The sequence below is a fragment of the Gigantopelta aegis genome, chromosome 6, assembly GCF_016097555.1.
Source record: "Gigantopelta aegis isolate Gae_Host chromosome 6, Gae_host_genome, whole genome shotgun sequence".
NCBI classification, from domain to species: Eukaryota; Metazoa; Mollusca; class Gastropoda; order Neomphalida; family Peltospiridae; genus Gigantopelta; species Gigantopelta aegis.
This window is the reverse complement of record NC_054704.1, coordinates 7,830,606-7,857,730: the sequence shown is the minus strand read 5'-3', so window position 1 is coordinate 7,857,730 and position 27,125 is coordinate 7,830,606. Positions and strand designations below refer to the sequence as shown.

The 27,125-nt window shown below is 37.3% G+C and overlaps 2 protein-coding genes across 3 annotated transcripts in view; both read left to right on the top strand.

The window, feature by feature from the left end:
- The first annotated feature begins 2,934 nt into the window (after positions 1–2,934).
- Positions 2,935–17,028, top strand: LOC121376469. The gene is made up of 4 exons (XM_041504343.1): positions 2,935–4,684; positions 13,564–13,731; positions 14,690–14,833; positions 15,577–17,028. Exons 1-4 carry the CDS (start codon positions 3,208–3,210, stop codon positions 16,374–16,376), a joined length of 2,589 nt encoding a protein of 862 aa, XP_041360277.1. The 5' UTR covers positions 2,935–3,207; the 3' UTR covers positions 16,377–17,028.
- A 5,021-nt stretch (positions 17,029–22,049) lies between these two features.
- The window catches only part of LOC121375359 (coiled-coil domain-containing protein 78-like), a 51,335-nt gene continuing 46,259 nt past the window's right edge, over positions 22,050–27,125 (top strand). The window contains exons 1-2 of one of the 2 annotated variants that reach the window (XM_041502774.1): positions 22,050–22,206; positions 26,479–26,602. In XM_041502774.1, the coding sequence (XP_041358708.1) occupies positions 26,490–26,602 (113 nt within the window). In that variant the 5' untranslated portion in view covers positions 22,050–22,206; positions 26,479–26,489. The remainder of the gene's footprint in view (positions 22,207–26,478; positions 26,603–27,125) is intronic. The other variant, XM_041502775.1, reaches the window with a different exon arrangement.

Below are 27,125 nucleotides of genomic sequence, written 5' to 3'. Positions count from 1 at the left end.
GGTCAGGGTTTGTTTTGAAAATTATGGTTTTGCGGTATTTATTCTAGTGACAATAATAGACGGAACGATAGTATGCACTGGGATCCGATGTTTAAAGTTTGTTTGTATTTATTCTAGTGACAATAATAGACGGAACGATAGTATGCACTGGGATCCGATGTTTAAAGTTTGTTTGTATTTATTCTAGTGACAATAATAGACGGAACGATAGTATGCACTGGGATCCGATGTTTAAAGTTTGTTTGTATTTATTCTAGTGACAATAATTGACGGAACAATAGTATGCACTGGGATCCGATGTTTAAAGTTTGTTTGTATTTATTCTAGTGACAATAATTGACGGAACGATAGTATGCACTGGGATCCGATGTTTAAAGTTTGTTTGTATTTATTTAGTGACAATAATTGACGGAACGATAGTATGCACTGGGATCCCATGTTTAAAGTTTGTTTGTATTTATTCTAGTGACAATAATTGACGGAACGATAGTATGCACTGGGATCCGATGTTTAAAGTTTGTTTGTATTTATTTAGTGACAATAATTGACGGAACGATAGTATGCACTGGGATCCGATGTTTAAAGTTTGCGGTATTTATTCTAGTGACAATAACTGACGGAACGATAGTATACACTGGGATCCGATGTTTAAAGTGTGTTTGTATTTATTCTAGTGACAATAATTGACGGAACGATAGTATACACTGGGATCCGATGTTTAAAGTTTGTTTGTATTTATTCTAGTGACAATAATAGACGGAACGATAGTATGCACTGGGATCCGATGTTTAAAGTTTGTTTGTATTTATTTAGTGACAATAATTGACGGAACGATAGTATGCACTGGGATCCGATGTTTAAAGTTTGCGGTATTTATTCTAGTGACAATAACTGACGGAACGATAGTATACACTGGGATCCGATGTTTAAAGTTTGTTTGTATTTATTCTAGTGACAATAATTGACGGAACGATAGTATGCACTGGGATCCCATGTTTAAAGTTTGTTTGTATTTATTTAGTGACAATAATTGACGGAACGATAGTATGCACTGGGATCCGATGTTTAAAGTTTGTTTGTATTTATTTAGTGACATTAATTGACGGAACGATAGTATGCACTGGGATCCGATGTTTAAAGTTTGCGGTATTTATTCTAGTGACAATAACTGACGGAACGATAGTATACACTGGGATCCGATGTTTAAAGTTTGTTTGTTTGTTTTTTTAACCACACCACTACTACAGCACATTGATTAATTCATCATCGGCTACTCGATGTCAAACATTTGGTAATTCTCACTCGGAAACCCGCTACATTTTTCCTAATGCAGGTCAGGGTCTTTTATACGCACTTTCCCACAGAAAAAAAGCACATACAACGGCTTTTGACCACTTGTAGTGCACTGGTTAGAACGACAAAACCCCAATCACTTGAATGGAACCACCGAGATCGTTCGATCTTGCAAATGCAAGCACCTCAAGCGAACACTCAACCGACTGAGCCATTAGGATGATTGGCACTTGAGAGGGTGATACATCCTTTTGCTTCGCTTTTTGGAGGACTGCCACCCCAAACTTGACCAGAGAAACATGAACGTTCACAGAATAAAGCTCATTGGAAATATAAACATGTGTATTGACATGTCCCAAGTGCGACAGGTGCTTTTTATACGCCCGTCTATGATGGGTCGTATTATGGTGTGTCGTTGTTCGTCCATACGTCCGTACGTCCGTCTGTTAACTTTTTCTTATCCGGACCATATCTTGCATACATATGCATACAGGACCATCAAACTTCACATGTAGGAACAACTTGGGATGACGATGTATCGCGTACTATTACTAGGTCACTGTGACCTACTTTTCACGGTCTGCTGTACATAACAGTAAATCCTTGTCCGGACCATATCTTGCATACAGATGCATACATGATCATCAAACCTCACATGTAGGAACAACTTGGATTGATGGTGTGTCACATACAATTACTAGGACATATTTAGAATTGAATCATACCCGTAACATATTCATTAATATCTATGTTTTTCCATCAAATTCTTGACGGGTGTATCATGTACCTCACTGGTACTATTGTCTCTTTTATCTATGCCTGCCATATAACCGTAATTAAAATGTGTTTTAAAAGCATTTTCATCATTTAGTTGTCCGTGACACGCACTTGTTATTTTCTATCAGCTTTTTCCGTACTATTTGGTATCACATTTTACACGTCTTGTACATGAAAGGCCAATGAATATGCTCTATATTACACATTATGGTTACACACCACCATTCACGTTTGAATGCATATTTATACAATTCTTATGTCAGAATATCTTCTGTAAAAATACAACAATATTCAGACGGCTATGTGACTGCCAGTTTCAGAAAATACTCTCCTTTGATAATTACCTTGCAAAATATAAACATAGGTCGATATCAAAAATGTTTAGTTATCCGCCCTCTTGCCAGAGAACGGTCTCGTTTTGTTATGAAAGTGTCAGCACACAACTTGCACAAATGTTATCAATTAGCACTAAAAATGATACTTTAAACCAAGGGATTATCTCAATACTACCCAGGTTAATTTACTTCAGTGCTTAATGTTGTCTTTTCTTCTCTCTCCTTTTTTTTTAAATGAAGAAGTGTTTCCTAAACCGGTCAATATTACGCTGCTACATCAAGTAAAGACAATGCAAATGGTGGTGTGGTATCTTAAGAACCCTTGTTTTTAAACGGTATAAATAGCCAATATTGTCCCACTATCCTTGTGCAATGATTCTGTTCCGTATATTGTTTTAGCGGTGTATACTACCTGTCAGCTGTTTGTGTTTACACCGGTTTACAGAAGGAGTGACTCGAGGTGACAGGTAGTCAAGGCGTGATGTATGTGTGTGTGTTAACCTTGCTCTGGTGGGAATCACTGAGCGTGATGTGGACGCCAGTACACCTGCGTGTGTTCAGGTAGTCCTCGGTGTGGAGAGGAGAGGAGACAGAGTGCAGGTGATATTCACAGGGGAATATGTAGACTATGGGTGTGATTATCCAGAGATCTATTGAAAAACATCTGAATCACTCGTGATGAAGAATAGCTAAAATGCTCAAAAATTAAAATGATCGCTGTGCTTTTTTGTGTTTATAATTACTGTCGTTCGTTTTAAGTTAATGTTTCTTTTACAATATAGGCCTGTTGTCATTTAGGAATATGGCATTTCTACGTTTAGTGATTTTCGCAGCAATATCTGTAAACTGTGCTAATGGAAATTCGATACATAGTTCAAATGATTCGACCATTCGGCTAGATCCCCTGTCGGTGGAACCTCGCACGGATTTTATTCATATTTCTAACACAGGACCTTTGCGTTTGGAACTCTCCAACACGGGTGAATCTGACTCGAATATATCTAATATGACAGGACTTTCAAATATTGGAATCTCCAGCATCCATTCGTCTAGTCAAGTACCAGGTTTGAATCACTCGGGCGTTTTTCTGTCAGGCCTTGGAGACATTTCGAACTCAGAATCGCCTCAGAAAAGTGTTCCAGAAGACAAAGAGAAACAGACGTGTTGCAGTGCAATGCCGTCTATATGCAACGACAAAGGTCAGTGCGCCTTGGACATGACAACGTGTGTGAAACTGTGTTTGTGCGTGACTGGGATTCGCGGTGCGTGGTGTCACGAGATTCTCAACAGCCTCGCGCGAGAGTCGGCAGAAACGAACAGGCCGGAAGCCACCGACTTGTCTCCCTTTGCCGTACAGCCGTCTGCCAATACAACGGATCCTACCGATTCACATTCCCTGACAACTACTGCACATCCACCCACAAACAACCACACAGTTATGCTTAGCACCGACATCACATACAATTCGACAGGCAGCACACATTCCGCGAATTCGTCCCATCGCATATCTGGCGTTCCTGAATCTAATAACACGTCCCAGCTGTCAACAGGAGCGACGGGTTTCCAAACACACGAGAATGCCACCAATCTGACCGAACAGTATCGTCTTCCAAAACAAACCCGTTCAGACCGCGGAGAAGCCGACCTCTTCGATCAGGCAATCAAGCAGACGACCCCGCGGACACCTTTTACTCATTTGACCTCTGACCCAAACTCCAACGATTCATCGGTTGAGTCAGAGGTTCATGCGACACCAAACAAGAGAGAGAATTCGTCCTTTGCTTCCACACTACTATCAACAGCTACGGATCATCCTTTTAACATTAATCATTTCTTCCGTTCCTTCGTTACCGACATGCCGAATGAGATTGCCTTGCCAACGTTGTCTTCTGTCGACAACGACGACGATGACAGCAGCAGCAACAACAGCAACAACGGTAATCACGACAAATCTCACCCTTGCGCTAACTGCCCTGGTGTTTGTCGACTCGTCTTTCCGTCGTACGAGCTGATCTGCGAGGAAACCAAGGTGGACAAATGTAAAAACTTCGACTGCGGCGACCACGGCACCTGCGTCGAGTCGAACGTCACCAGCCTTGTCAGTTGTCGCTGTGACGGCATGTACACGGGAACCTTCTGCGAGCACTTTTGCGACCTCGACTGCGGCGACAACGGCAAATGCAGCATCATCAACAATTCAGCCATTTGTGTGTGCGACTGGAACAACACTGGGGAATTCTGTGAATTACTGAAGACTACAGTGGCGCCGGAAGTTAGAGGTCAGTCGATATATTTGTGCTTTTTTTTTTATTTAGGAAAATAAATAAGTTAAGAATGCTAAAGGCATATTGTGAAAGCGATCACATCAGCATACATGTATGTGGGGAAATGCTAGGATCATTAGTAATTTATTAATCAACGGCAACTGGTATTATGCGTCAAATTAGTGGTAATTGACTCACTTGCCGTCATACATTCTCTGTTTAATATTTTCACACAGACAAGATAGCACATACAATAGTCTTTAATATACCAGTCGTGGAGCACTGAGTAGAACCAGAGAGAAAGAGAGGGCACAAAAATCCCACAGAGGAGGATCGATCCTACAACCTCTTCTACCCCAGTGACGTCTCTAGTATAGCCAGTGAATTATTTATTCATTCATTTCGACTTATTTTTGTGCTTATATCCAGTTAAGGTTCAAGCACGCTGTCCTGGGAATACACCTCAGCTATCTGGGCTGTCTGTCCAGGACAGTGAATTAGTGAGAGAGAAGAGGGTGTAGTGGTCTTACACCTACCCACTGAGCCCTTAAGAACTCGCTCTGGGCTAGAGCCGGTACCTGGCTGTACCTACTAGCCTGTAGTCCGATAGCCTAACAACGACATCACCGAGGCCGGTACCTGGCTGTACCTACCAGCCTGTAGTCCGATAGCCTAACAACGACATCACCGAGGCCGGTCATTGAATTTTCATTTCATTTCAACTTATTTTCGTGCTTCTATCCAATTAAGGCTTAAGCATGTTGTCCTGGGAACACACCTCAGCTATCTGGGCTGTCTGTCCAGGACAGTGGGGGTTAGGTGTTACTTGTTAGTGGTTAGTGATAGGCGTACCTGAATATTTTTGTGATAGAAGCACGCCAAAAATGTCCCATACCCATATCCAGTTTTATTGCCTTTGCCATGGAGGCGTTAAAACTCGCTTTGAGTGAGAGCCGGTACCGGGCTGCGAACCCAGTACCTACCAGCTTTATGTCCGATGGCTTAACCACGACACCACTGAGGCCGGTTGTTATTATTATTGAATTAAATCTCCCTCACCTTCTACTGCGAATCTTTGGAACTTATCTCCCTTATTAACCATTACCCACCACCATAACAATGCAAACTGTAAGTTTGTAGCAGTAACAGTTATTTTTTGTTTCTAACCTCTACACACCTGTGCATGACACTGATTTAATAATGTACAAAGAACGTCATTAGCTAAACATTCCTTTCCTGGTACAATGTAAAACATATCCATATTAAATTCGAGATGACAGGCTTCAGTAGTTGTACCTTATAACAAATCTACTGAAAATATTACTTCCTATAACAATCCACACTCATTTGATTTATTGTATCCGGTGTATGAAAGTCTTTGTGCTTTTGCATTGATTATGAAGACAAGCCATGTCTTTGTATAGAGTTATTTCGACTTTGTCTTTTTCAGTGGTCTATTTTGAGTTATTTCTGTTTTAACTAGAGAAACACATAACTGAATTAATCAGTGAGTTATGAAAGACCACATACACACACACACACACACACACACACACACACACACACAAAAGAAAAAAAAAAAAAAAAAAGACAAATACACTCTCCCCAAAATAAACACCACCACCACCACTCACCCCCGTCCCCCCCCCACCCCAAAAAAAACAAAACGAAAAAAAAACAAGCAAACAAACAAATAAGCAAAACAATAACAAACAGTTAAACAACTCCAACCCACAAAAAAAACACATTAAAAAACAAAACAAACAAAACAAACAAACTTAAGCTTAAGCTTACGAGTGGAATTTGACGAAATGTGTAAAACGTATAACACACATTTGATTGACCCACAACCCACCCATGCAGCGGCGCCATCCCTTCAAAAACGTATATACATATATAACAATAATCCACTATTCTTGATGTGCAGATTTCGTGCCATTTTTCCGCTGTCAATTACCAGTGTGAAGATGACAGTGACACACTATTAACGTTGTGTTTGTTGTATACACACAGCTCTGTTCGCTTTGACAGACTGGTATTTTTATTTCTTGCGACTCATCGCCCGTGGCGCCAGTCGAAAAGGTTGAGCTACAGCTGTCAATCATCGTGTCAAATCTCCCGTTTGGTCGTCAGCACGACATACACCTAGCTGACATTTCGTAGCCCACAAATCAGCTTTGTTTTGTTTGTTTGTTTCCTATCTTGACCAGACCTTGTTGTACCCACGATAGGCGTACCTGAATATTTTTCTGATAGAAGCACGCCACAAATGTCCCATACCCATACCCAGTTTTATTGCCTTTGTGAAAGTGCATATCTATAGGCTACTCATACCGATATGGCGGCAAGAGATCTTTTGTATGCATTTCCCCATAGACAGGACAGTATATACCATGGCCTTTGATGTACCAGTTGTGAGGCACTGGTTGGGACAAAAAGAAATTCCCCAGAAGGCGATCGATCCTACGACCCATCGCACCTCGAGCGAGCGCTCTACTACTGAACTACATCTCGTTTCAAGACACCTTGCTGGTGATTGGTGAAAATAGCAGTTGTTTCTTTTCCTGCACTCTGAACCAAATGTCACAAAGTAGGACATGATGACACATAATAGCTGCTGACTAAACAATAAGCGACATTTTTATACCTAAGACATATTTCAAGATCTCGCACAGTTTGTGTAATATCCAATAGTAATACCGTATATAATTTAGATGTGCTATTCAGCAAAAACTGTTTTACTATTATATTAAAACCATGCTAGGAATCACACAAGGCACTCTCTTTTTGCCTATATTATACGGCATTTGGATCTTACCATGCGACTATTAATACAGATTGATAAGGGATCAATTTAAAAAATATTTTGTTTAACGACACCCCTAGAGCATATTGCTTCATTAATCATCGGCTATTGGATGTCGAACATTTGATAATTCTGACATATAATCATAGGGAGGAAAAAAAGTAAAGTTTGTTTTATTTAACGACGCCACTAGAGCACATTGATTTGTTATCTTATCATCGGCTATTGGACGTCAAACATATGGTCATTCTGACATTGTTTTTTAGAGGAAACCCGCTGTCGCCATATAGGCTACTCTTTTACGACAGGCAGCAAGGGATCTTTTATTTGCACTTCCCACAGGCAGGATAGCACAAGCCATGGCCTTTGTTGAACTAGTTATGGATCACTGGTCGGTGCAAGTGGTTTACACCTACCCACTGAGCCTTGCAGAGCACTCACTCAGGGTTTGGAGTCGGTATCTGGATTAAAAATCCCATGCCACGACTGGGATCCGAACCCAGTACCTACCAGCCTGTAGTCCGATTGCCTAACCACGACGCCACCGAGGCCGGTTCATAGGGAGGAAACCCGCGACATTGTTCCATTAGTAGCAAGGGATCTTTTATATACACTATTCTACAGACAGAGTAGCACATACCACGGCCTTTGATATACCAGACGTGGTGCACTGGCTGGAACGAGAAATAGCGCAATGGGCCCACTGACGGTGATGGATTCCAGATCGACTGCGCATTAAGTGAGGGCTTTACCACAGGGCTACGCCCCGCCCCTGATAAGGGATCACACCGCAAAGAAATCGTGCATGTGTTTCTCAACAAGAGGGTTGCTGTACATAATTTTATTTTACTATTAAATAATTTTAGGACACCGGTAATTATAGTTGTCTCCAATTTTGACCCAGGTTGATTTAGCTGGTATTTTTTTCCCCTGCCTGTTTGTTTCTGTGCATTTATTGGTGTTTTTCTTTTGTTTTGTTTTGTTGTTTTGTGTTAGGGTTTTCTGTAGGTTTTTCTTTGGATTTGTTTGTGATTTTTTCCCCTTGTTTTTGAGATTTTGTTTGTTTGTGTTTGTGTGGTTTTTGTGTGGGTTTTTGTGTTTGTTTTTTGTTTGTTTGTTGGGGGGTGGGGGTGGGGATGGGGGGTGGGGATGGGGGGGGCGTGTGTGTTGTTAAGTTGTGGGTGTTTTTCAGGGTGAGGATTTAAAACGACTATATAAAGAAATGGCCACTTGAACAAAATGTGTAACTGTTTAAAAGTCTGTTATCCATTTTGTGTAATAAACTGCATATGTCATGGCTAGAGACAACTTGAATGTGCGAGGAATGCTGAGCATTGTACTGGAATTCCCTTGACAGTGATTGGTCGCAAGATCAAGTTGTGTCTTACCGCTGGGATGGGACACTAACTCGTAGGATCGACTATTGCATTACTTAGTTTAGTTGTATGTGTCTATCATGTATATTTGTATGCATGAATTAATGCAGGGATGTATGTATGAATATCTATATACTGTATGCATGTCGGGTTTAACTATGACATATATGGCTGTTGACGCACTGGCGCAGGGGATAATTGTATGTATGTAGACAGACAGATTATTTAAGACTCATCCAATATATACACAGTAAAATGCATAAGAAACATTCTTAATAAATAATATAAAGGCCACTCCTTGTGTTGTTAGGAGAGACTAACAAATACATTTAAACATTATACGTAATACAAATATAAATTATCGACATTTAAAATAAATAGAAATGTATAAGATATATCAATCATATGAAAACCATTTTGTCTTTTTAAAATACAGTAACAGATTTTGGCACATAAAACAGACAAACGAAAAGCCCATAAAAGTATTAACTAAAACACTAGCTTCTAAAACCAGCATATATCTAAGGTATTGATATCGAGGACACTTCATTACAGCATGGAATTCATCTGCAATGAAAAGAGTTTTACACAAGTGGTAAACGTTCATATTTGCCGGTTTCTACCCTAAAGAGTGCACCACCAGAACTTAGAAACCATACTTCTGTACAATCCTGGCTAGAGAGTTGAGACATTAAATTCAGTAAAATATTCAAGTTTAAAATGTTCATAGGTTCTAAGTTGGCCAGTATTCTCGCGTGTTCGTACTAACCACTCTGATATATATTTGGTAACGAGTACATTCATTAATACATTAAAAATGTACATTAACAACATCAGTCAGTATATATATATATATATATATATATATATATATATATATATATATATATATATATATATATGACTAATATAAGTAACGTTTCGTCTTTATTACTTGTAAATTATCCGGGTAATTCCTTTTATGTATTCAGATTGTTTTTGCTATTGGTTTATCCATTTATGCATTCCTTCGTTCATTATTATTTTGTTATTTTGTTCATTGTTTTGGTCTTTGTTTTACTTACCCTTAATTATTATTTTATTCCCCCTACACACACTTCGTTTTACCTCAGTCATAGTGTTACCATAATTTTAATCTTTGACCAGTAGTTTGTTCTGCAGCTTTTAGCTTACGTTACTTTATTTGTAGGTCCTCTTCTTATACAGACTTAAGTATAATATTTATTATTTTAGTTGCAGCTTTAACTCTGTTTTTGCTAGTGGTTTTATGTGCGTATTTTTAGTTTTGTCAACAGATTTCGCTGATGAAGCCTGAACAGGCGAACATTTTAATTAAAGAGGGATATATGACTTTTAAAGGAGGCTTCTGACTTTTTCTTTATATAAAATATATTATCGCAAGCCCCCTCGCTACTTTAAAGGAGAGGTGCCAGCAACATAGAAGGATTTTCTATTCGTATATATATATATATATATATATATATATATATATATATATATATATATATATACAATGTATATGTATGTGTGTATGTGTATGTATGTATGTGTGTATGTATGTACGTACGTACGTACGTATGAATGTTTGTATGTATAATGTATGTATGTATGTATGTGTGTGTGTGTGCGTGTACGTGCGTGTGTCTTGGTGTATGTATGTATATATATATGTATGTGTATGTGTGATTTAGATTATAGCCATGTTAATTTATTTTCATTTATTACTATTTAAATATTATGTACATACTATTATTAAATATCTAGAATAAACCTTAACCACAAACCTGAGACATTTGTGATCAATCATGTTGACTATCTGCCGTCTGTGTATGCTGCCATACAATGGAAGAGTGCAGTATCTGCACTTTTTACAAATTGGCATATGCCATAGTTTGACCTCAGGACAAAAGGGTTACCCCGTAAGCCAGTGATATATTCCTTAACATCACTTTTTCATTATAAAAACAGCGTATAAGATATCTACAGACTAGGTAATAAAACACTGGGGAAATGCACTTACTGCTGCTGTACTCTTTGACATGCTTTGGTGAGGGAGTTTGTGCTCTGCACTTAACCTTTCAGTTAGTCTAGGATTGGGAACATTGTAACACGTCAAGGCAGTCTTGATATGTGTATCATACACAAAACAAAATGGTGGGGTTTTTTGTTATACGTATGTCAAATGGCGAGATCTCGTTCAATCGGTAGAGCTAACGCCCGAGGTGCTTGGGTCGAAGGATCAAATCGGCTCGGTGGACTCATTCTCTGATTGTTTGTTTTTACCATCCCACGACTGGTATAACAATGGCGGTGGCATGTTCTGTCACATCTGTGGAAATAATTAAACGCACATACAAACGTCCCTTGCTGCTAATGGAAATATTTAACGGGTTTCCTCTGAAGACTGCGGGTCACAATTACAAAATGGTTTACATCCAATAGCCAATCATTGATTAATCAATATGCTCTAGAGGTGTTGTTAAACTAAACAAATTTAAACAGTCGTAACAGAACAGAACAGATCTGTATTACAACTCAGGCCGTTACACAATGGCATGTGAGGAAAATACAATAACAGTATTTTACAGTGACAGGACGGGCTTTACAGGAGATAATTATTACAATAAGATACTGTAGAATAATATACTGATAATATGCTATACTGAGCAACAGAAGGGCTGGCTGAATGTTCCTAATTCTCCTCTAAACGGAGCTTTCTTATTTTGTGCAAGATTCTCATTCTTTTATCTGGATAAAATACCATGCTTCTTCTGCAAAGGTTCTGGTGTAAGGGATGGCTAATGAGATCATACATGAATGCCAAAATAGTATGCCAACAGTGAATATAATTTTTAACTAACAAAACGAATTTAAAAACATTGTAGACTGCATGTCAACACCAATTGGACTACTCATTACACGGGGGAAATTACACCAAAGGATTAACAGCATTAACATAGGCCATTTCACTTTGTCTTGGGCATTGTATTGTCCCAACATTACAGAGTAAAACAGCTACAATTGAATAATAATTAATGTGGGTCATAGTTGTTTTATTTAAATTGCATTAATGAAATTACCTCACGATATATGTCAGAAGTATTGATGGTTCATTAAACAGAACTTTAAACGTTTAAACGTTTGCAGTCAATTTTCTCAAATTAATATTTTTACAGATACTTCACTCTTCCATTATAGGACAGTATAATCAACATCAGTTAGTGTAAGTGTGTACTATATATTATATAGTACATATCCATGATTTGCATGACCTGTCACAAAACCGGGAAACTGTTCCCGATTTTGACTCCACAGATCGAAAATAGATACCAATGTTCTAATTCTTTACTCATTCTCGGTATTTATTATCAATCACATTTGTAGATATTTATGTGCACGTATTACTTGACATAACTGTTACTGTCCTTGACGAATAAGACAGGTGCTCGAGAAATCTAGCGAACAGATTTACACGGTGTATAGAATTGTCGTGGCAGCTGCATATCTGTACGCTCGTTACATTCCATATGTTTGAAATTATTGTGATTATAACAATTATCAATCAATCATTCATTAATATATATATATATATATATATATATATATATATATATATATATATATATATATATATATATATATATATATATATATATACGAATGATTGATTGATAGTTGTTTATTAAGTGACAAAGTAACACGAAGCATAAACCTGGGCAGTATTTTCCCATGCCTTTCTCACATGAAATCTGGGGTAAAAGATAGATTTGGTTACATAATTAAATGAAATTAAAAATATGTATACCTATTTCAGATAATGTTGATAGAAGTAAAAACAATTTACATATAAAGTACGTGTTCTATTAAATATAAAAATATACTACAGTCATCAATGTTAATAAATAGTTTTAATCATTTTGAAAAACAAATTTGTCATTTATAATTTCGCTCGATTATTACTAATTCTAAATGGTTATTCAAAGAATTCATAAGTTCTTCGAAAAATGGAAAGACCTGAAATAAGCGTGGTTATAATAGAGTGTTCACGGTGTCCGAATCCTAACCAGTCGCCAATTTCGTGTTCGTGTTCGTGCTGGGATGTCGTTAAAGATTCATTCATTCTTTCGTTCATTCGTTGGAACATTCACCGCATCCCACTACTCTTCCTATAAATGGCCTACTGTAATGTTATTTCTTAACAGTCTGTCTAAAATGCTCTCCCCATTTAAAACGGAATCATTCAAGTGCTGTCTGTTATGCAGTGAGGCGGGATCTAGCTCAGTCGGTAGAGCGCTCGCCCGGTGTGCTTTCGTTCAGGGATCGAACCCATTCACTGGATCGGGTTTTTAACTCGTCCCAGCCAGTGCCTCAGAACTACCATATCAAAGGCCATGGTATGTACATTCCTGTCTGTGGGAAAATGCATATAACATATGTTTAATATCCAATAGCCGATTATGAATGAATCAGTGTGCTCTAACTTTTAACTATAAATTTCTTTTTTGCAATTAAACAGTCTATATCTTGACAAGTTGATTTTCTACTTATTGTGTTATTGTTGTAACACCTTTGAAAAACATTTTCTTACTGAGTGTCATTACACATTCTTTCATTCATTGGTTCATTCATTCATTCGTTTTAAACATTTCTTTCTTTCTTTGTTTATTTTCCTTCTATTTTCTTTGTGTAATATGATACTGTTGTATTCACAGCGCTGAGTGGATATTCGCAACCTTCCCCCTGGAACCTCCTTGGCATTGGACTGGCTCTGTTTTTGGTCGTGGTAATCATATGTCTCGTGTTACCGTACTGGACCTGGCGTCGGAGCTGGCTGCCCATGAGAAAACTGGTGCACTACTTCCAATCATATGAAGACGACGGTGAGTGGTTTTTAAAATATAAGTGCAGGCCTAATATTGAATCTTCTTTGGAATTATACACACACATATTATAGGGTATGGAGAAGGTGATCAATGGGATATATTTAACCACCATCAGAATGTCTACTGACCTCAGATATACAAACAAAATGTAATGTGGTTCAAATTATGCACTGCTTTTACAGGTAAAATGATATTTGAATTCCCAAGTACTCCAATACACCGGACAGTACCTTAGACGACAGATTTCGTGAATTCGTTGTTTTAATATATTTAATACCTGTTCAAATATACGTATAAAAACAAATCTATATAGTTCATATATAGTTAATTAAATCACTAAACTATTATCTCTGAATCTTTATTATACAAACACTGACTACGTTAAATGTACACTTTAATCTTCAACGAAAACCCGATTCATTGTAGATGTAGGATAAAAGGTGAAATAAATGGGGGATCTCTAAACTATTTCTATTTTAATTTAATGATGTACGTTTACCAGGACTGCTTAACAGTGTGACAGCTGTGGTGGCAGTACTCATGACGGGTGTCACCGGTGGGGCAGGATATGCTCAACTTTCGCGAACACCTGATATCATCACTATTATGACAGTGATTCATGAGTGCATGCCATCACAGCAGTAATTATTCCAATGAACTCTGTCCAGAGCTAGTTATCATTTAGTAAACTAGTCTGGGAGTGGCTGTCCACCTATAGAGATTCATGGAATCAACCAATATTTTGTTGCCAATGGTTTTGTCGTTCAAAGTTAGTGGAACACATAAAGTCCTAACTGTAGATATGTACATACAGTACTCACACATACTACGTTTCCCTGTCAAAGTATATCAAATCGTCATACTTTTCATTCTCGAATCAGAAGACTATGACTACATTCGTGTCTTGGTTTGAGGTTTTACATTATTTTAATGTTGCTATTAACTATTTCTGCAGATGGGAAACTCTATGACGCGTTTGTGTCGTACAAAGGCTCTAAAGAAGATGAGTACTTCGTCGTCCACAAACTCTACCCCAAGCTGGAGAAGGAACTGGATTTCAAGCTGTGTCTGCACTTCCGGGACTTCCCGCCTGGAGAAAGTAAGGGATACATTGACAATACGTTTTCGTATATTTGACACGGGAATGTCAGTCTAATATTGTTTATTTGCGGACAGTAGTGAATTGTAGTAAATATGAATCTTCGTGTTCTTTCTTTTTTAAAGGTTTTCATTTCACATAGCATGTCACCTTCCTTTCCAACTCCCACTATATGACAGAATTAATATTAATTAATGGGACATTTGTCCAATATTTAGCTAGACTATGAGGGAGATGAATTTGGTTTGTAAGCCCATGGTAATGGTGCACTACATTTTGTCATGTACTTATGGTGGTTTCAAAAACCAGTTGTTGTATTTAGGCGTAAATAAATATTATGTACATATACATGTATGCGTTTTATTTTAAATATGACCCACTATTAGAACGTACGTGTGTGTGGGGGGGGGGGGGGGGGGGAGGTGTTGATAGGTGTTTGTTTGGGTTGGGGTTTTGTTGTTGTTTGGGGTTTTTTGTGGAACTGGGGTGCAGAGTTGTTGCGTTTTCTTAATGGGTTTAATATTACTGATGACATTCAGTCGCTTCTGTGTTGAGATAAATATGTAGCCAGTTTGTGGAATGGAATGATGATTTTAGATTATGGCATAGGCCTCTCAGATCTTTTAAATATTTGTCTTTAATTTAGTTTGTCTTAGAGCAGGCGTGGATGTTAGTTGGGCTTTCACTGTACGAAATTTGTGCATGACGAACTAATCTAAAAGACGATTTTCGTTTGATTTTAGCTATTGCTGACAACATTATCCACGCGATAGAAAACAGTCGTCGCACCATCTTGATCCTCAGTCCGAGTTTCGTGGAAAGCGAGTGGTGCCGTCTGGAATACCAGAAAGCCCAACAGGAGATGCTCAAACTCAAACATAAAATCATTCCCATAATGCTTCAGGATATCACTGACGTGACGAATGTTGATAAGAATTTAAAGCAAATCATTAACACGGTGACCTTTATCAGGTGGCCTGGGGAGGAGGTGGAGAAGAGAGTTGATAAATTCTGGCAGCTGATGCAGTGCTCCATGCCGAAGAAGAAAACGGATACGGCCGGGTCTGAGAGTTCTCTCGGGAGTTGTTCTAGTCAGAAACCGCTGACGTCAGCGACAGAATCGTGCTGTTTGGACACACTTTCTGATGACGTATTTTCCTCCAGTGATTCGACGTCATCGCATGAGAATAATGACAAACAGGACATTACTTCAAAGACAATTAGTAATTCAAACAACTCAAAACAAAAAACGGAAACTACCGCGTCTGGTAATCAGGTACAAATTACCACACTGTTCATTGAAAATGAAACCGAAAATACAAACTCTAAATCAAAGAAGCATGATATTGACAATCTAACAAAACCGGCTTATTCAAAGTCTTTGATACAAAGTAAAAATACAAACTCGGCCAATAGAACGTTACAACTAAGTAAAGACAGAGACGAAAATGTGATACAAATCGAAAGACTTCCAGGAAATAAATTAAAAGCGTGGAAGGTGTACTCGAACAGTTCGTCAAATACCACTGAAAGCTATTCCTAGAGATAGTTATTATATTACCTGTGTATAATTAATATATGTAGATGTGAGATTATAATATGACACGTTGATACATATGAACGGTATTACATGGGGTTCGGTTCACATGAACCCGGTTCCTCTCAGAGCATAAGCGATGTTTGTGTGAGAGTGTAAAACATGTATGAACTGAACTCATATATGACATATTATTTATAATTACAAGATGAAAATATTAGCTAGAACTTCCAAAGACGGATGTCTTTCTCTGGATGATAGACATCTAAAACTTAAATTGGCATATTTAGAAGAAAACGTGTATCCAGTATTGGGACATTTCAGTATTGTAGTGCAACTTTAAGTGGGATAGTGATATATGCACAACGCAGTTTGCTGTCCTTGCATGGACCAAAACAAATCGTGGAGGAAATATATAATACATGTGTACGTATACGAATGTGTATTCTATCAAATACAAATACTGGGCAAGGGCGTGAAAACATCATACATACCAACATTGTCCCTGTTGTCCCTTGATCATATTTTGAAAGATTCACGTTCCAACCACACTGCCTCCCACCACCTCACAAGATTCTTGACCTTCCCCTGATTACAGTATTGGTGACGTATCGTTGATTTTGTATTATATCGACAATAAATGTATTATGATTTTAAATGTGTTTTTCTTGCCTTTATCCCCACCCCCCCCTCCCCCAACTCTTTCCCGGTGTATGTAATATTTCACTAACAAGTTCTTAATGCGGATGAAAGCACACATAGATTCAAGTAAGCGCAATTAGTTTGGGTCTGGAGAGTTCGGTAATAGTAGTTAGAAATCACAACATAGGGGAGGTATTTTTTTTCACCAGCCATTAAATAAAACCAATCATATTTTGAAAATCCATACAACTGTGGTTGTGGTTCGCTATTCCAATATAATGGTTGTTGGAATAATATTCATACGGAGAACTGGCATCATGGGATGAGGAGTTGTATATTCAGCACGCCATACACTATGAACAATTTTGCCGTCTACAACAACACAACAGTTTAACTGTCCAACTTGTGAACTTGTCGCTTCCTGACTTTCTGGTATTGATTATGGACAAGCTATTTCTTGTTCCAGCCAGTGCACCACGACTGTTATATCAAAGGCCGTGGTATTTTCTGTCCTGTCTTTGGGATTGTGCATATAAAAGATCCCTTGCTACTCGCTAAGACTATATGTCGAAAATTACAAAATGTATGACATTTAATAGCCGATGATAAATAAATCAATGTGCTCTAGTGGTGTCCTTAAACAAAACAAACGTTTCATTATGGACAAATCCAGACTTACCCGTGATCACTATTAAGAAACGAGTAGGCCATCTAGACTAAATGTCACACTGAAAACTAGTTTTCCATCAGACTGACAGCTGGTAGGTGGTAAATTCGTATCCCATTCTGGGCGTGAAATTTCTATTGCATTACTCATACATGAATATTATAGGCACGGAATAGAAAATAAAAGTTTGTTTTGTTTAATGACACCATTAGACCACATTGATTTTTTCTCATCGGCTATTCAATGTTAAACATTTGGTAATTTTGAAATCTAGTCTGAAAGGAAATCCGCTATATTTTTCCATTAATAGTATGGGATCCTTTATATGCACCATCCCACGGCCTTTGATATATACCAGTCGTGGTGCACTGGTTGAAACGAGAAATAGCCCAATGGACCACCCACGAAGATCGATGCGTAGAATAGTTGTAGGCCTACTCAACATTTCTTTCTTTAACTTATTATCCTGCTTATATCCAATTAAGTTCCCAGAACGCTGTCCTGAGCACACACTTCGACCATCTGGGCTGTCTGTCAGTGAGAGAGAAGATTGTGTAGTGGTCTTGCACCTACCCATTGAGTCGTTAAAACTCGCTCTGGGTAGGAGCTGATACCGGGCTGCGAACCCAGTACCTACCAGCCTTATGTCCGATGGCTTAACCACGACACCACCGTGGCCGGTGTGTACTCAACAAATTACCAGACGGCAGAATCGTGAGTTGTGTATATATTGATTGATGAGGCAGATTAATTTTAATTAACACCAGTGCTAAGAACTGTGTAAGTTTGGAAAGCGGGGGGAAGCTCTTACACTATTAACGAAATCGTCCAGAGAATCGCTAAGTCCATGAGTTGGACAACACTATTACCATGGCCACAAAGTCGGGAATGTACCTTTAAATATCGTTAGGATAAACTGTAACGACGTCTGAATCAAATGCGTCACCCACGGTAGCGTAGTCTGTCACCCAAAATAAAAACAACTTTTGCTTTATTTTCCTTTCTACCCCACCTCCTCTTAAAATATCCCAGTTGAACTCAAATAAATATTAACTTTACTGCTATTGTGCAATAGATAAACTTTAGGTAACCTAGTTGTTAATTTGGCGTCATTCCTCCTCAAAGGTTGGCAAATTGTGTTTGGCAATAGTGTTACTACTAGCTATTGAAGAGAGTGGCAACTGAAGCCTAGAAATATGGTTGTGGTCTCCTCGGAAACAGTAGGTAATTATAACAGCATGACCATTGTGGTGAACAGCAGGAGCAGTGTAGAACATTGACTAATGTTTACGGTTGGCATCAGTGCTGTTTAAATAAAATGTATGTCACTCTAACTTCTCTTGCCTTTTGCCGGAGTGTCGTTAAACATTCATCCATTCATTCATTCATGAATTCATGAATTCTAATTTTTCTTTTGGTTGATTTCTAGCCAACCTGGTTGCCACCCTTGTTCCCACCTCTTCACATTCCGTCATTAAGATGCCGGTTGAAAATGTTCTTTCCCACCTTGTTTATAATGCCATTATGTACCCTTCAGACATTACGCCGCATTTAACAACCTTCAATCGACTGATCCTCTTCTTCAGTCCTACTTGTGGTGTCAAGTGATGCTAGAACTCGCACCAAGGATGGACGTGCCTGGACCGCTAGTGGACAGAGTCCGGTAAAGATAGATTTTCGGTCCCCTTCCGAATCCACTTCATACAATGTTTTGCCCGTCAGCAGTAATGACGGATACAACAGACTAAATTTTAAAATGGCGATCTCAAAATGGGAACTTCCTAATATCTCAGCTTCTAGATGAACTAGAGTCATACTTCTGGTGGCATGTGTTTTATGATTGGTTATTATATATAGTTTACAAGAACGTATTTGTTTGTAAATCACCACAACATCTGAACGAAAGCTAAAATCTGGACACAATACGAACCTGGGGCTGGAGGTTGCCATGTGGTAAAGCGCTTGCTTGATGCGCGGTCGGTCTAGGGTCAATCCCGTTAAATGGATCCATTGGGCCATTTCTCGTTTTAGCTTGTGCATCACGACTGGTATATCAAAGGTGCTATCCTGTTTGTTGGTGCATTTATAAAATCGCTTGCTACTAATGGAAAAAAAATGTAGCGGGTTTCCTCTCTGAGACTATATGTCAAAATTACCAAATGGTTGATATCTAATAGCCGATGATTAATAAATCAATGTGTTCTAGTGGTGTCGTTAAACAAAACAAACCTTAACTTTTCTTCCTTAAATAGCGTTCACGCCATGTGTATTTGCTTATCTAATGTGGTTGAGTATATCTTAATGAAGTACACAGTGTAAGACCCATCTCAGTATGTCATAAATGGATTAAACCATGTCACTGTTACAACCTTCATTGGTCGGTTGTTTGTTTTTTACGTCCACCCAACATAAGGCGTGGATATAAACTTGTCAAGAGGAATTGTCGTAAGTTCAAAAGTCTTCTTGTCAGCTGTTGTCTCGATCAAAGTGAACTCATCTACATTCTGCCTAAGCAGCACTTAAATTGTTATATGTGAAACGCCATAGGGGCGGATCCAGGCTCGGACCCAACGGTAGTGTGATGGGGGGGGGGGGGGTGATCCAAAAGTAGAGTATTGTGACGTGCGCTCATTCCTCTCAAAGTTCATAGTGTCCCGAAAAATTCAGTGTTTAGCAGTTGAATATAATGCATGTATTGGTTTTTAGTGGGGGTCATGTAATATCTTGGTCAGCTTGATATTTTTTGTGGAAGATTACCATATATATAATACATGTTAGTGCACTTTTGAGTGCTATAAGTGCCTATCTCAAAGGTTGAATACCCTCTCTGGATACTCGAGGTTCCCTTTTTAAACGCTGCATCTCTCCCTAAAGAAATCCAGCAAGATCCTGTAGAGGAGTTGGGTCCTAAAATTGTAAAAAAAATGAGAAAGTTTGAAGATAGCTAGTTCTGTAGGGGAATCCTTTGGTATGTTTAGCCTACCCGGAACATTTTGAAATAAAGATGAACGTGAAATGTTGTATTGTTTTGCTAGTGTCCTGTTTGGAACACTTTATGCGATACAATGTGTTTATCAATTATATCTGTATGTAGCCTATACATGTGGCAGACCGTCCTGTAATGAAGCATTATTTTCAGAATAAATACACAAACAAATTTTTCCTCTCTGATTGAGAATTTATTAAAATATGTTTGCCAATAACATAAAAATAACATAATTAAAAAAAAGAAAAAGAACAACAACACAAACCCCTCCCCCCCAAAAAAAAAAAAAAAACAAAAAACAACAAAACAAAACAAACAAAACAAAACAAAACAAAAAAACACAATAAAAAAACATACATTAAAGGGGCATACTCTAGTTTTTAAACACTAAGGCATCTTTTTTACTATTGTAGCCGTTTTTGATAACTGAAATTATATTTTACTTATATTTTATGGTTTAGCTTATCAAATGGTTTTAACACATTATTTGTTGACATAAAAATCGTATTTGAAAAAAAAACCCCACCATGGAATGGTCTATTAATTATATACATTTTTCCTAATTTTGACAATATCTTTCGCATTTTTTAGGCTAAATATCTTTCGCTTATCCTATGGAAAACATGTAATGATATATTTTTTCCGTTGCGACTTTTCCATAAAATTTACTTGACAATGGACTTTTTAAAATAAATATGAATAAACATTATCTTTTTATTATTATTATTATTTACTAATGCTACTGTGCAAACCATACCTCACAAAACGACCCTACCACAAAAACAAGACATGTACATGAATCCAACTGCAAGTTAAACTTTAACTTACACTCAACGGCAGGACAGTGTGTCATCATTATTTAACTTCGTACTCAATTTGTTTTAGATATTTTATCGTAATTGCACCTCATATTCATTTTAAATAGGTGCAATTGTTTATAGGCCTGTTAGGCTTCCATGACTCTTTTTTTTCCAAATACAATCACTTGCATTGATAATCATCAAACTTAAACACGAAGAATCGACAGTGCCTAATTAATTAAAATGTAATAATTTACAAAAGAGATAACTGAACCATGAATTTGTTCGCACAAATATTAATATGATTTCTATATTTTCACTGTAACTACAATACAGTGAAAATGTGACTTCTGTAGATGATTTTTAAAAAATAGGCCTACATAAATAAATTCTATTTAAAAAAAAAAAAATTATTGTTAAATATAATTTCTGTTTATTACCATTTGCCATTACTTTATTTATTTATTTATTACTTTATTACTTTATTACTTTATTTATTTATTTATTTATTCTTTTCGTAAGCTAGAGTAACGTCCCTTGTGTAGCCTCGATTGTATTAACACAAAACAGCATAAACAAAAACTATAGTATTCTCAATGGCGGGTTGCGATGTAAACAATGTGTATTTATGACGACTCAGTTACTGACGATTGTACGTGAACACGACAGTGGTGATGACGTTGCGAAACTTTAAATAGCTGTGAAATGCTGCTATAAAGCCAACGTTTACTGACATAACTAGTAATATAAATTTAAGTCGTATTTTTATTTATTTATTTTTTATTTCCGTATTATTATTATAGTTTGCTGTCTTTAGGCTTAGCATGTTTCCCATTCACTATTGTCCGAACCGAATTGTTAACAACTACAAAAAATGACTCTCCTACCTTTAATTGTCGTTAGATTTCCTCCAAAGTTTGTCCAGACACAAATCGTAAAAAAACCACTACAAATAAACAGATTCCATAGGGAAAAATACATGCAGTTTTCTGCCGTCTGCCATGTTGATTGTTTATGGAATACTCTTCAAGAGGGGTGAAAGCCTCCAAAGTATGTGACACAATTAATATGAAATCAATGGTCTCTTGTGGTATCATTAATTTTTTTTAATAATAATAATTAATAATATGACGTCATCACATCTGCTTTTATATCATAACATGTTATGACGTTGTTAGATTAAGTCCTATCCTTTCACCCCTCTTGGAGAATATTCCATAAAAAGTCAAAATGGCAGCTAGCACAAAATTACATGCTTTTTGCCCTATGCGCTCTCAGCGAAGTCGATATAGGTGACATAGTTATCATCTGGTATGTGGAAACGAAGTAGGGTGATCTCGCCACCGGTCGACCTTGCCACTGGCGAGATCGCCGTAAATTCCATATACTGCTGGGCGAAATCGCTGTACTATATATATCTAACTAAAGAGGAATTTTATTATTTAAAATGTTTATATTACTATCATTTAATGCATGAAATGATACGAACAATGTTCAAATCAAATGTGATGTGTCATTTTTTTCTGTCTTTGCCTGTTAAAGTGTTTCTTATGAGTATAGTTTTCTCGCAGTGACCACTGTGCATACCGTTTTAAAGACGATTAACACTAATAATAGTGAACTATAAACAACATATAGACATAAACTGTTATAATGAATTATAATTTCCCTGTAATGAAACTGAAATCGTGAAATGCTAATAAGCAATATATCTTTATATCTGTCCTTGTATCTTATCTCGTTAGTTTTCTGTTACTGGTAATTTAATGTGATCAGTTCTATAAAACCATATCTAGATGTAAAGAACATATCGGAAAAAGAAAACATACACAAGCTTTTAGTTTGACATTTTATTAATTTGTAATATATAAGTGTACTATGAAATGGAACACACAAACATGTCGGCGACCACGCCCAACTTTTTGAGAAACCAATATCAAACCCAAAACATGCACTGAATAATAATAAGCTTAAAGTACTGTCAGTCGGGCCAACTTTTTTGGAAACAGTATGGAAGACAGAAAACAGACAGATGGAGTTTCAGTTTGAATTTTATTAATTTGTTACATTAATATGTTCTCAAACAAGTAAGTGTACAATGAAATGGTACACAAAACGTCGGCGATCTCGCCCAACCTTGCTGATATGGAGTAAACTGAACAAAAGCAATGACAGAAAAAACAAAAGCTTGGGAATAAAGAACAGTATCAAACCCAAAACATTAATTAAATATTATTATAATAACCAATTTATTGTAATAAACAGTGACATTCCCGTCTGCTTATATGTATATAGAGTACGGTGATTTCGCCCAGCAGTATATGGAATTTACGGCTATCTCGCCCGTGGCGAGATCACCCGGGTGAGATCGACCGGTGGCGAAATCGCCGGACTCCGTGGAAACTGTGTCATTGTAGTGGTTTTTTCAAGATTTCTGTCTGGACAAACTTTGGAGGAAATCTAACGGCAATTAAAGGTAGGAGAGTAATTTTTCGTAGTTGTTAACAATTTGGTTCGGACAATAGTCTCTACAATATTAGACAAACTTTTTAAATAGCCCAGTTCAGATATTTATGAATAATAAACATATGGAGGAGAGTGGGACAAACACACACACACACACAGTCGTATGTGTATATATATATATATATTTATCATATAATATCTTACATGTTCAGTGCAATCAAAGTATGTGATATTTTTCAGATCACATACTTTAAGAATTTGATAACTTTACAAATTAGATGTAAATTAGTTGAGGTCTCGGTACTAGGTTTATTGACATTTAAGCAAACGTACTTGGGTGACACTCCATGATTGATGTATGCATTCATAGTCATCAAGACCGGCCTCGGTGGCGTCGTGGTTAGCCATCGGTCTACAGGCTGGTAGGTACTGGGTTCGGATCCCAGTCGAGGCATGGGGTTTTTAATCCAGATACCGACTCCAAACCCTGAGTGAGTGCTCCGCAAGGCTCATTGGGTAGGTGTAAAACCACTTGCACCGACCAGTGATCCATAACTGGTTCAACAAAGGCCATGGTTTGTGCTATCCTGCCTGTGGGAAGCGCAAATAAAAGATCCCTTGCTGCCTGTCGTAAAAGAGTAGCCTATGTGGCGACAGCGGGTTTCCTCTAAAAAAATATGTGTGGTCCTTAACCATATGTCTGACGCCATATAACCGTAAATAAAATGTGTTGAGTGCGTCGTTAAATAAAACACTTCTTTCTTTTCATAGTCATCAAATAAAAACATTTCAATGGCAATTTGACACAGAAAGCTGTCCAGCGTTCAGAAAACAAACAATGTTAGGCATAACTTTATTTTGATGTAAGGACATCCAAAATGACGTCATTCAAGTTTTACGTCATTTCCATTCAAAAATACACCAGGCCACATATTCTTACGTCATTTGAATATCTAGTAATGGCGGACTGGAATTAAAGTTGCGTGTACAGTTTACAAAAACACGTATTAAGCTTGAGCTTATATGATAAAGAGATTATTAATCTCGTGTATTTCGGTATTGTCAATATCATATACTAGGAATAAAAATAATGTATTATGCTCACCAGAGGCTCGCATAATACAATTTTTATTCCTAATATATGATATTGACAATACCGAAAAACACTGGTAATAACCTATATAGATACATACATATATATGTACACACACCACACACACACAAACACAAACACAGTAGAAGTAAAAAGTTATATTTTCAGATTCAAATTTTGGAGGGGGCACAGGGCATCCTCACCCACCCCTGTGGTTCCTACAGGGTTGCATTTACTTTCACCACTAATTAGCTTTAACATAGCAAAACATACAGAGGTAAATAAATTACATTTAGAAGTAGATCTATATTCAGGGGCGTTGGAAGGAATTTGACATTGGGGCGGCTGAGAGGGTGGGTGTGGTAAGGGTGTCTCCCTCTTGCAGATGGTGCTGCAGGGGTCTTCCCGCTTGAAGAAATAATTTATAACATGTCTTCTTGTGGCTAGATCATAAAATGTCAAATTCAGGGCTCACCCCTGATATTTACATTAGGCATGTGACTAGATCATAAAATGTCAAATTCAGGGCTCACCCCTGATATTTACATTAGGCATGTGATTAGATCATAAAATGTCAACTTCACGGCTCGCCCCTGACATTTACATTAGGCATGTGACTAGATCATAAAATACCAAATTCAGGGCTCACCCCTGACTTTTACATTAGGCATGTGACTAGATCATAAAATGCCAAATTCAGGGCTCACCCCTGACATTTACATTTTGCATGTGACTAGATCATAAAATGCCAAATTCAGGGCTCACCCCTGATATTTACATTAGGCATGTGATTAGATCATAAAATGCCAAATTAAGGGCTCACTCCTGATATTTACATTAGGCATGTGATTAGATCATAAAATGCCAAATTCAGGGCTCACTCCTGATATTTACATTAGGCATGTGATTAGATCATAAAATGCCAAATTCAGGGCTCACTCCTGATATTTACATTAGGCATGTGATTAGATCATAAAATGCCAAATTCAGGGCTCATCCCTGATATTTACATTAGGCATGTGACTAGATCATAAAATGCCAAATTCAGGGCTCACCCTGTACATGGCCAGATTAGCCAATTGCTAATTTTTACTAAAAGTGGCTACAACATTTATATTTTGGCTAATAAAATGTTTCTTAAATTAACCACGTTTTTAAAGGAAATACTAGATGTACATATCCATAAATTGGCTAAACCAAAATTTGTCCCAGTGTGAGCCTTGAAATTTTGAATATGTTTGTTTATTACATTAACAGTTATTCCATATGGGATCAAGCTCAGATGGTAGAGCAGATGTACATTCCCCTAATTGTCTCCCTTGTATTATTTTTATGACCTAATAATTTCATGTAATTTGCCTGATTATGTATGGTGGCTTTTTTTTTTTTTTCATGTTACCAGTAGGTATTTTTTTTTTTTTTATAATTTTTGTTTTTTTGTTTTGGGTCTGCAGATTGATAAAGCATGAACATTGAGGTTGTAGGAAGGATCCGGCCATCCATTGTAGGTGAGGGTTCTCAAAACCTGAACATCGAGGGGTCACAGAGGGTGTCGGCTCTCACAGGACATTTCTTTAAGTAGGTCACAGTTAAACCTTTATTGTAGGGTCTGTTTTTCTTTATGGTTTTGTAAACAAATATTTGACTATTTAAAGAAATATATATGGCTTTTTAAAAAATATTTTGCCAGATAATATTACTTAAAGTACTCTTTAGTATTAAGCAGTGTAAATAAATTAATTTGTTACAGCTTTTTTACCTTTTAAAGTACTTCTTGTTTAAATAATACATTTTGATCAATTCCATGCATTTCTTGTTTTCCTGGTCATTTTAGTACTAGTAACTCAAAATGCACTTTATGCAAGATAGGACAGGTACCGTACATATCTTGGAATCTAAAGTCAATGACATTAAAATGTTGAAATACCGGTATAGCAGAAAGAGAGAACAATTTTTTTTATCTTTCCTAAATGGTGAAACGTCTCTCTGTAAAGTATTCATTCCAGTGAATTAAAAAAATAATACAGTGTTCGAGATTAAATTTTTTGGCCAGTATCCCAGTTGGATACTAACATTTCAAAATCTGGTATCCCACCAGAGA

Excerpts from the sequence above, each read along its gene's own strand:
- LOC121376469 (XM_041504343.1), top strand. The coding sequence starts at position 3,208 with ATGGCATTTCTACGTTTAGTGATTTTCGCAGCAATATCTGTAAACTGT. Across the intron at positions 13,732-14,689 it reads CCAATCATATGAAGACGACG|ATGGGAAACTCTATGACGCG; the intron begins GTGAGTGGTTTT and ends CTATTTCTGCAG. Across the intron at positions 14,834-15,576 it reads GGACTTCCCGCCTGGAGAAA|CTATTGCTGACAACATTATC; the intron begins GTAAGGGATACA and ends GTTTGATTTTAG.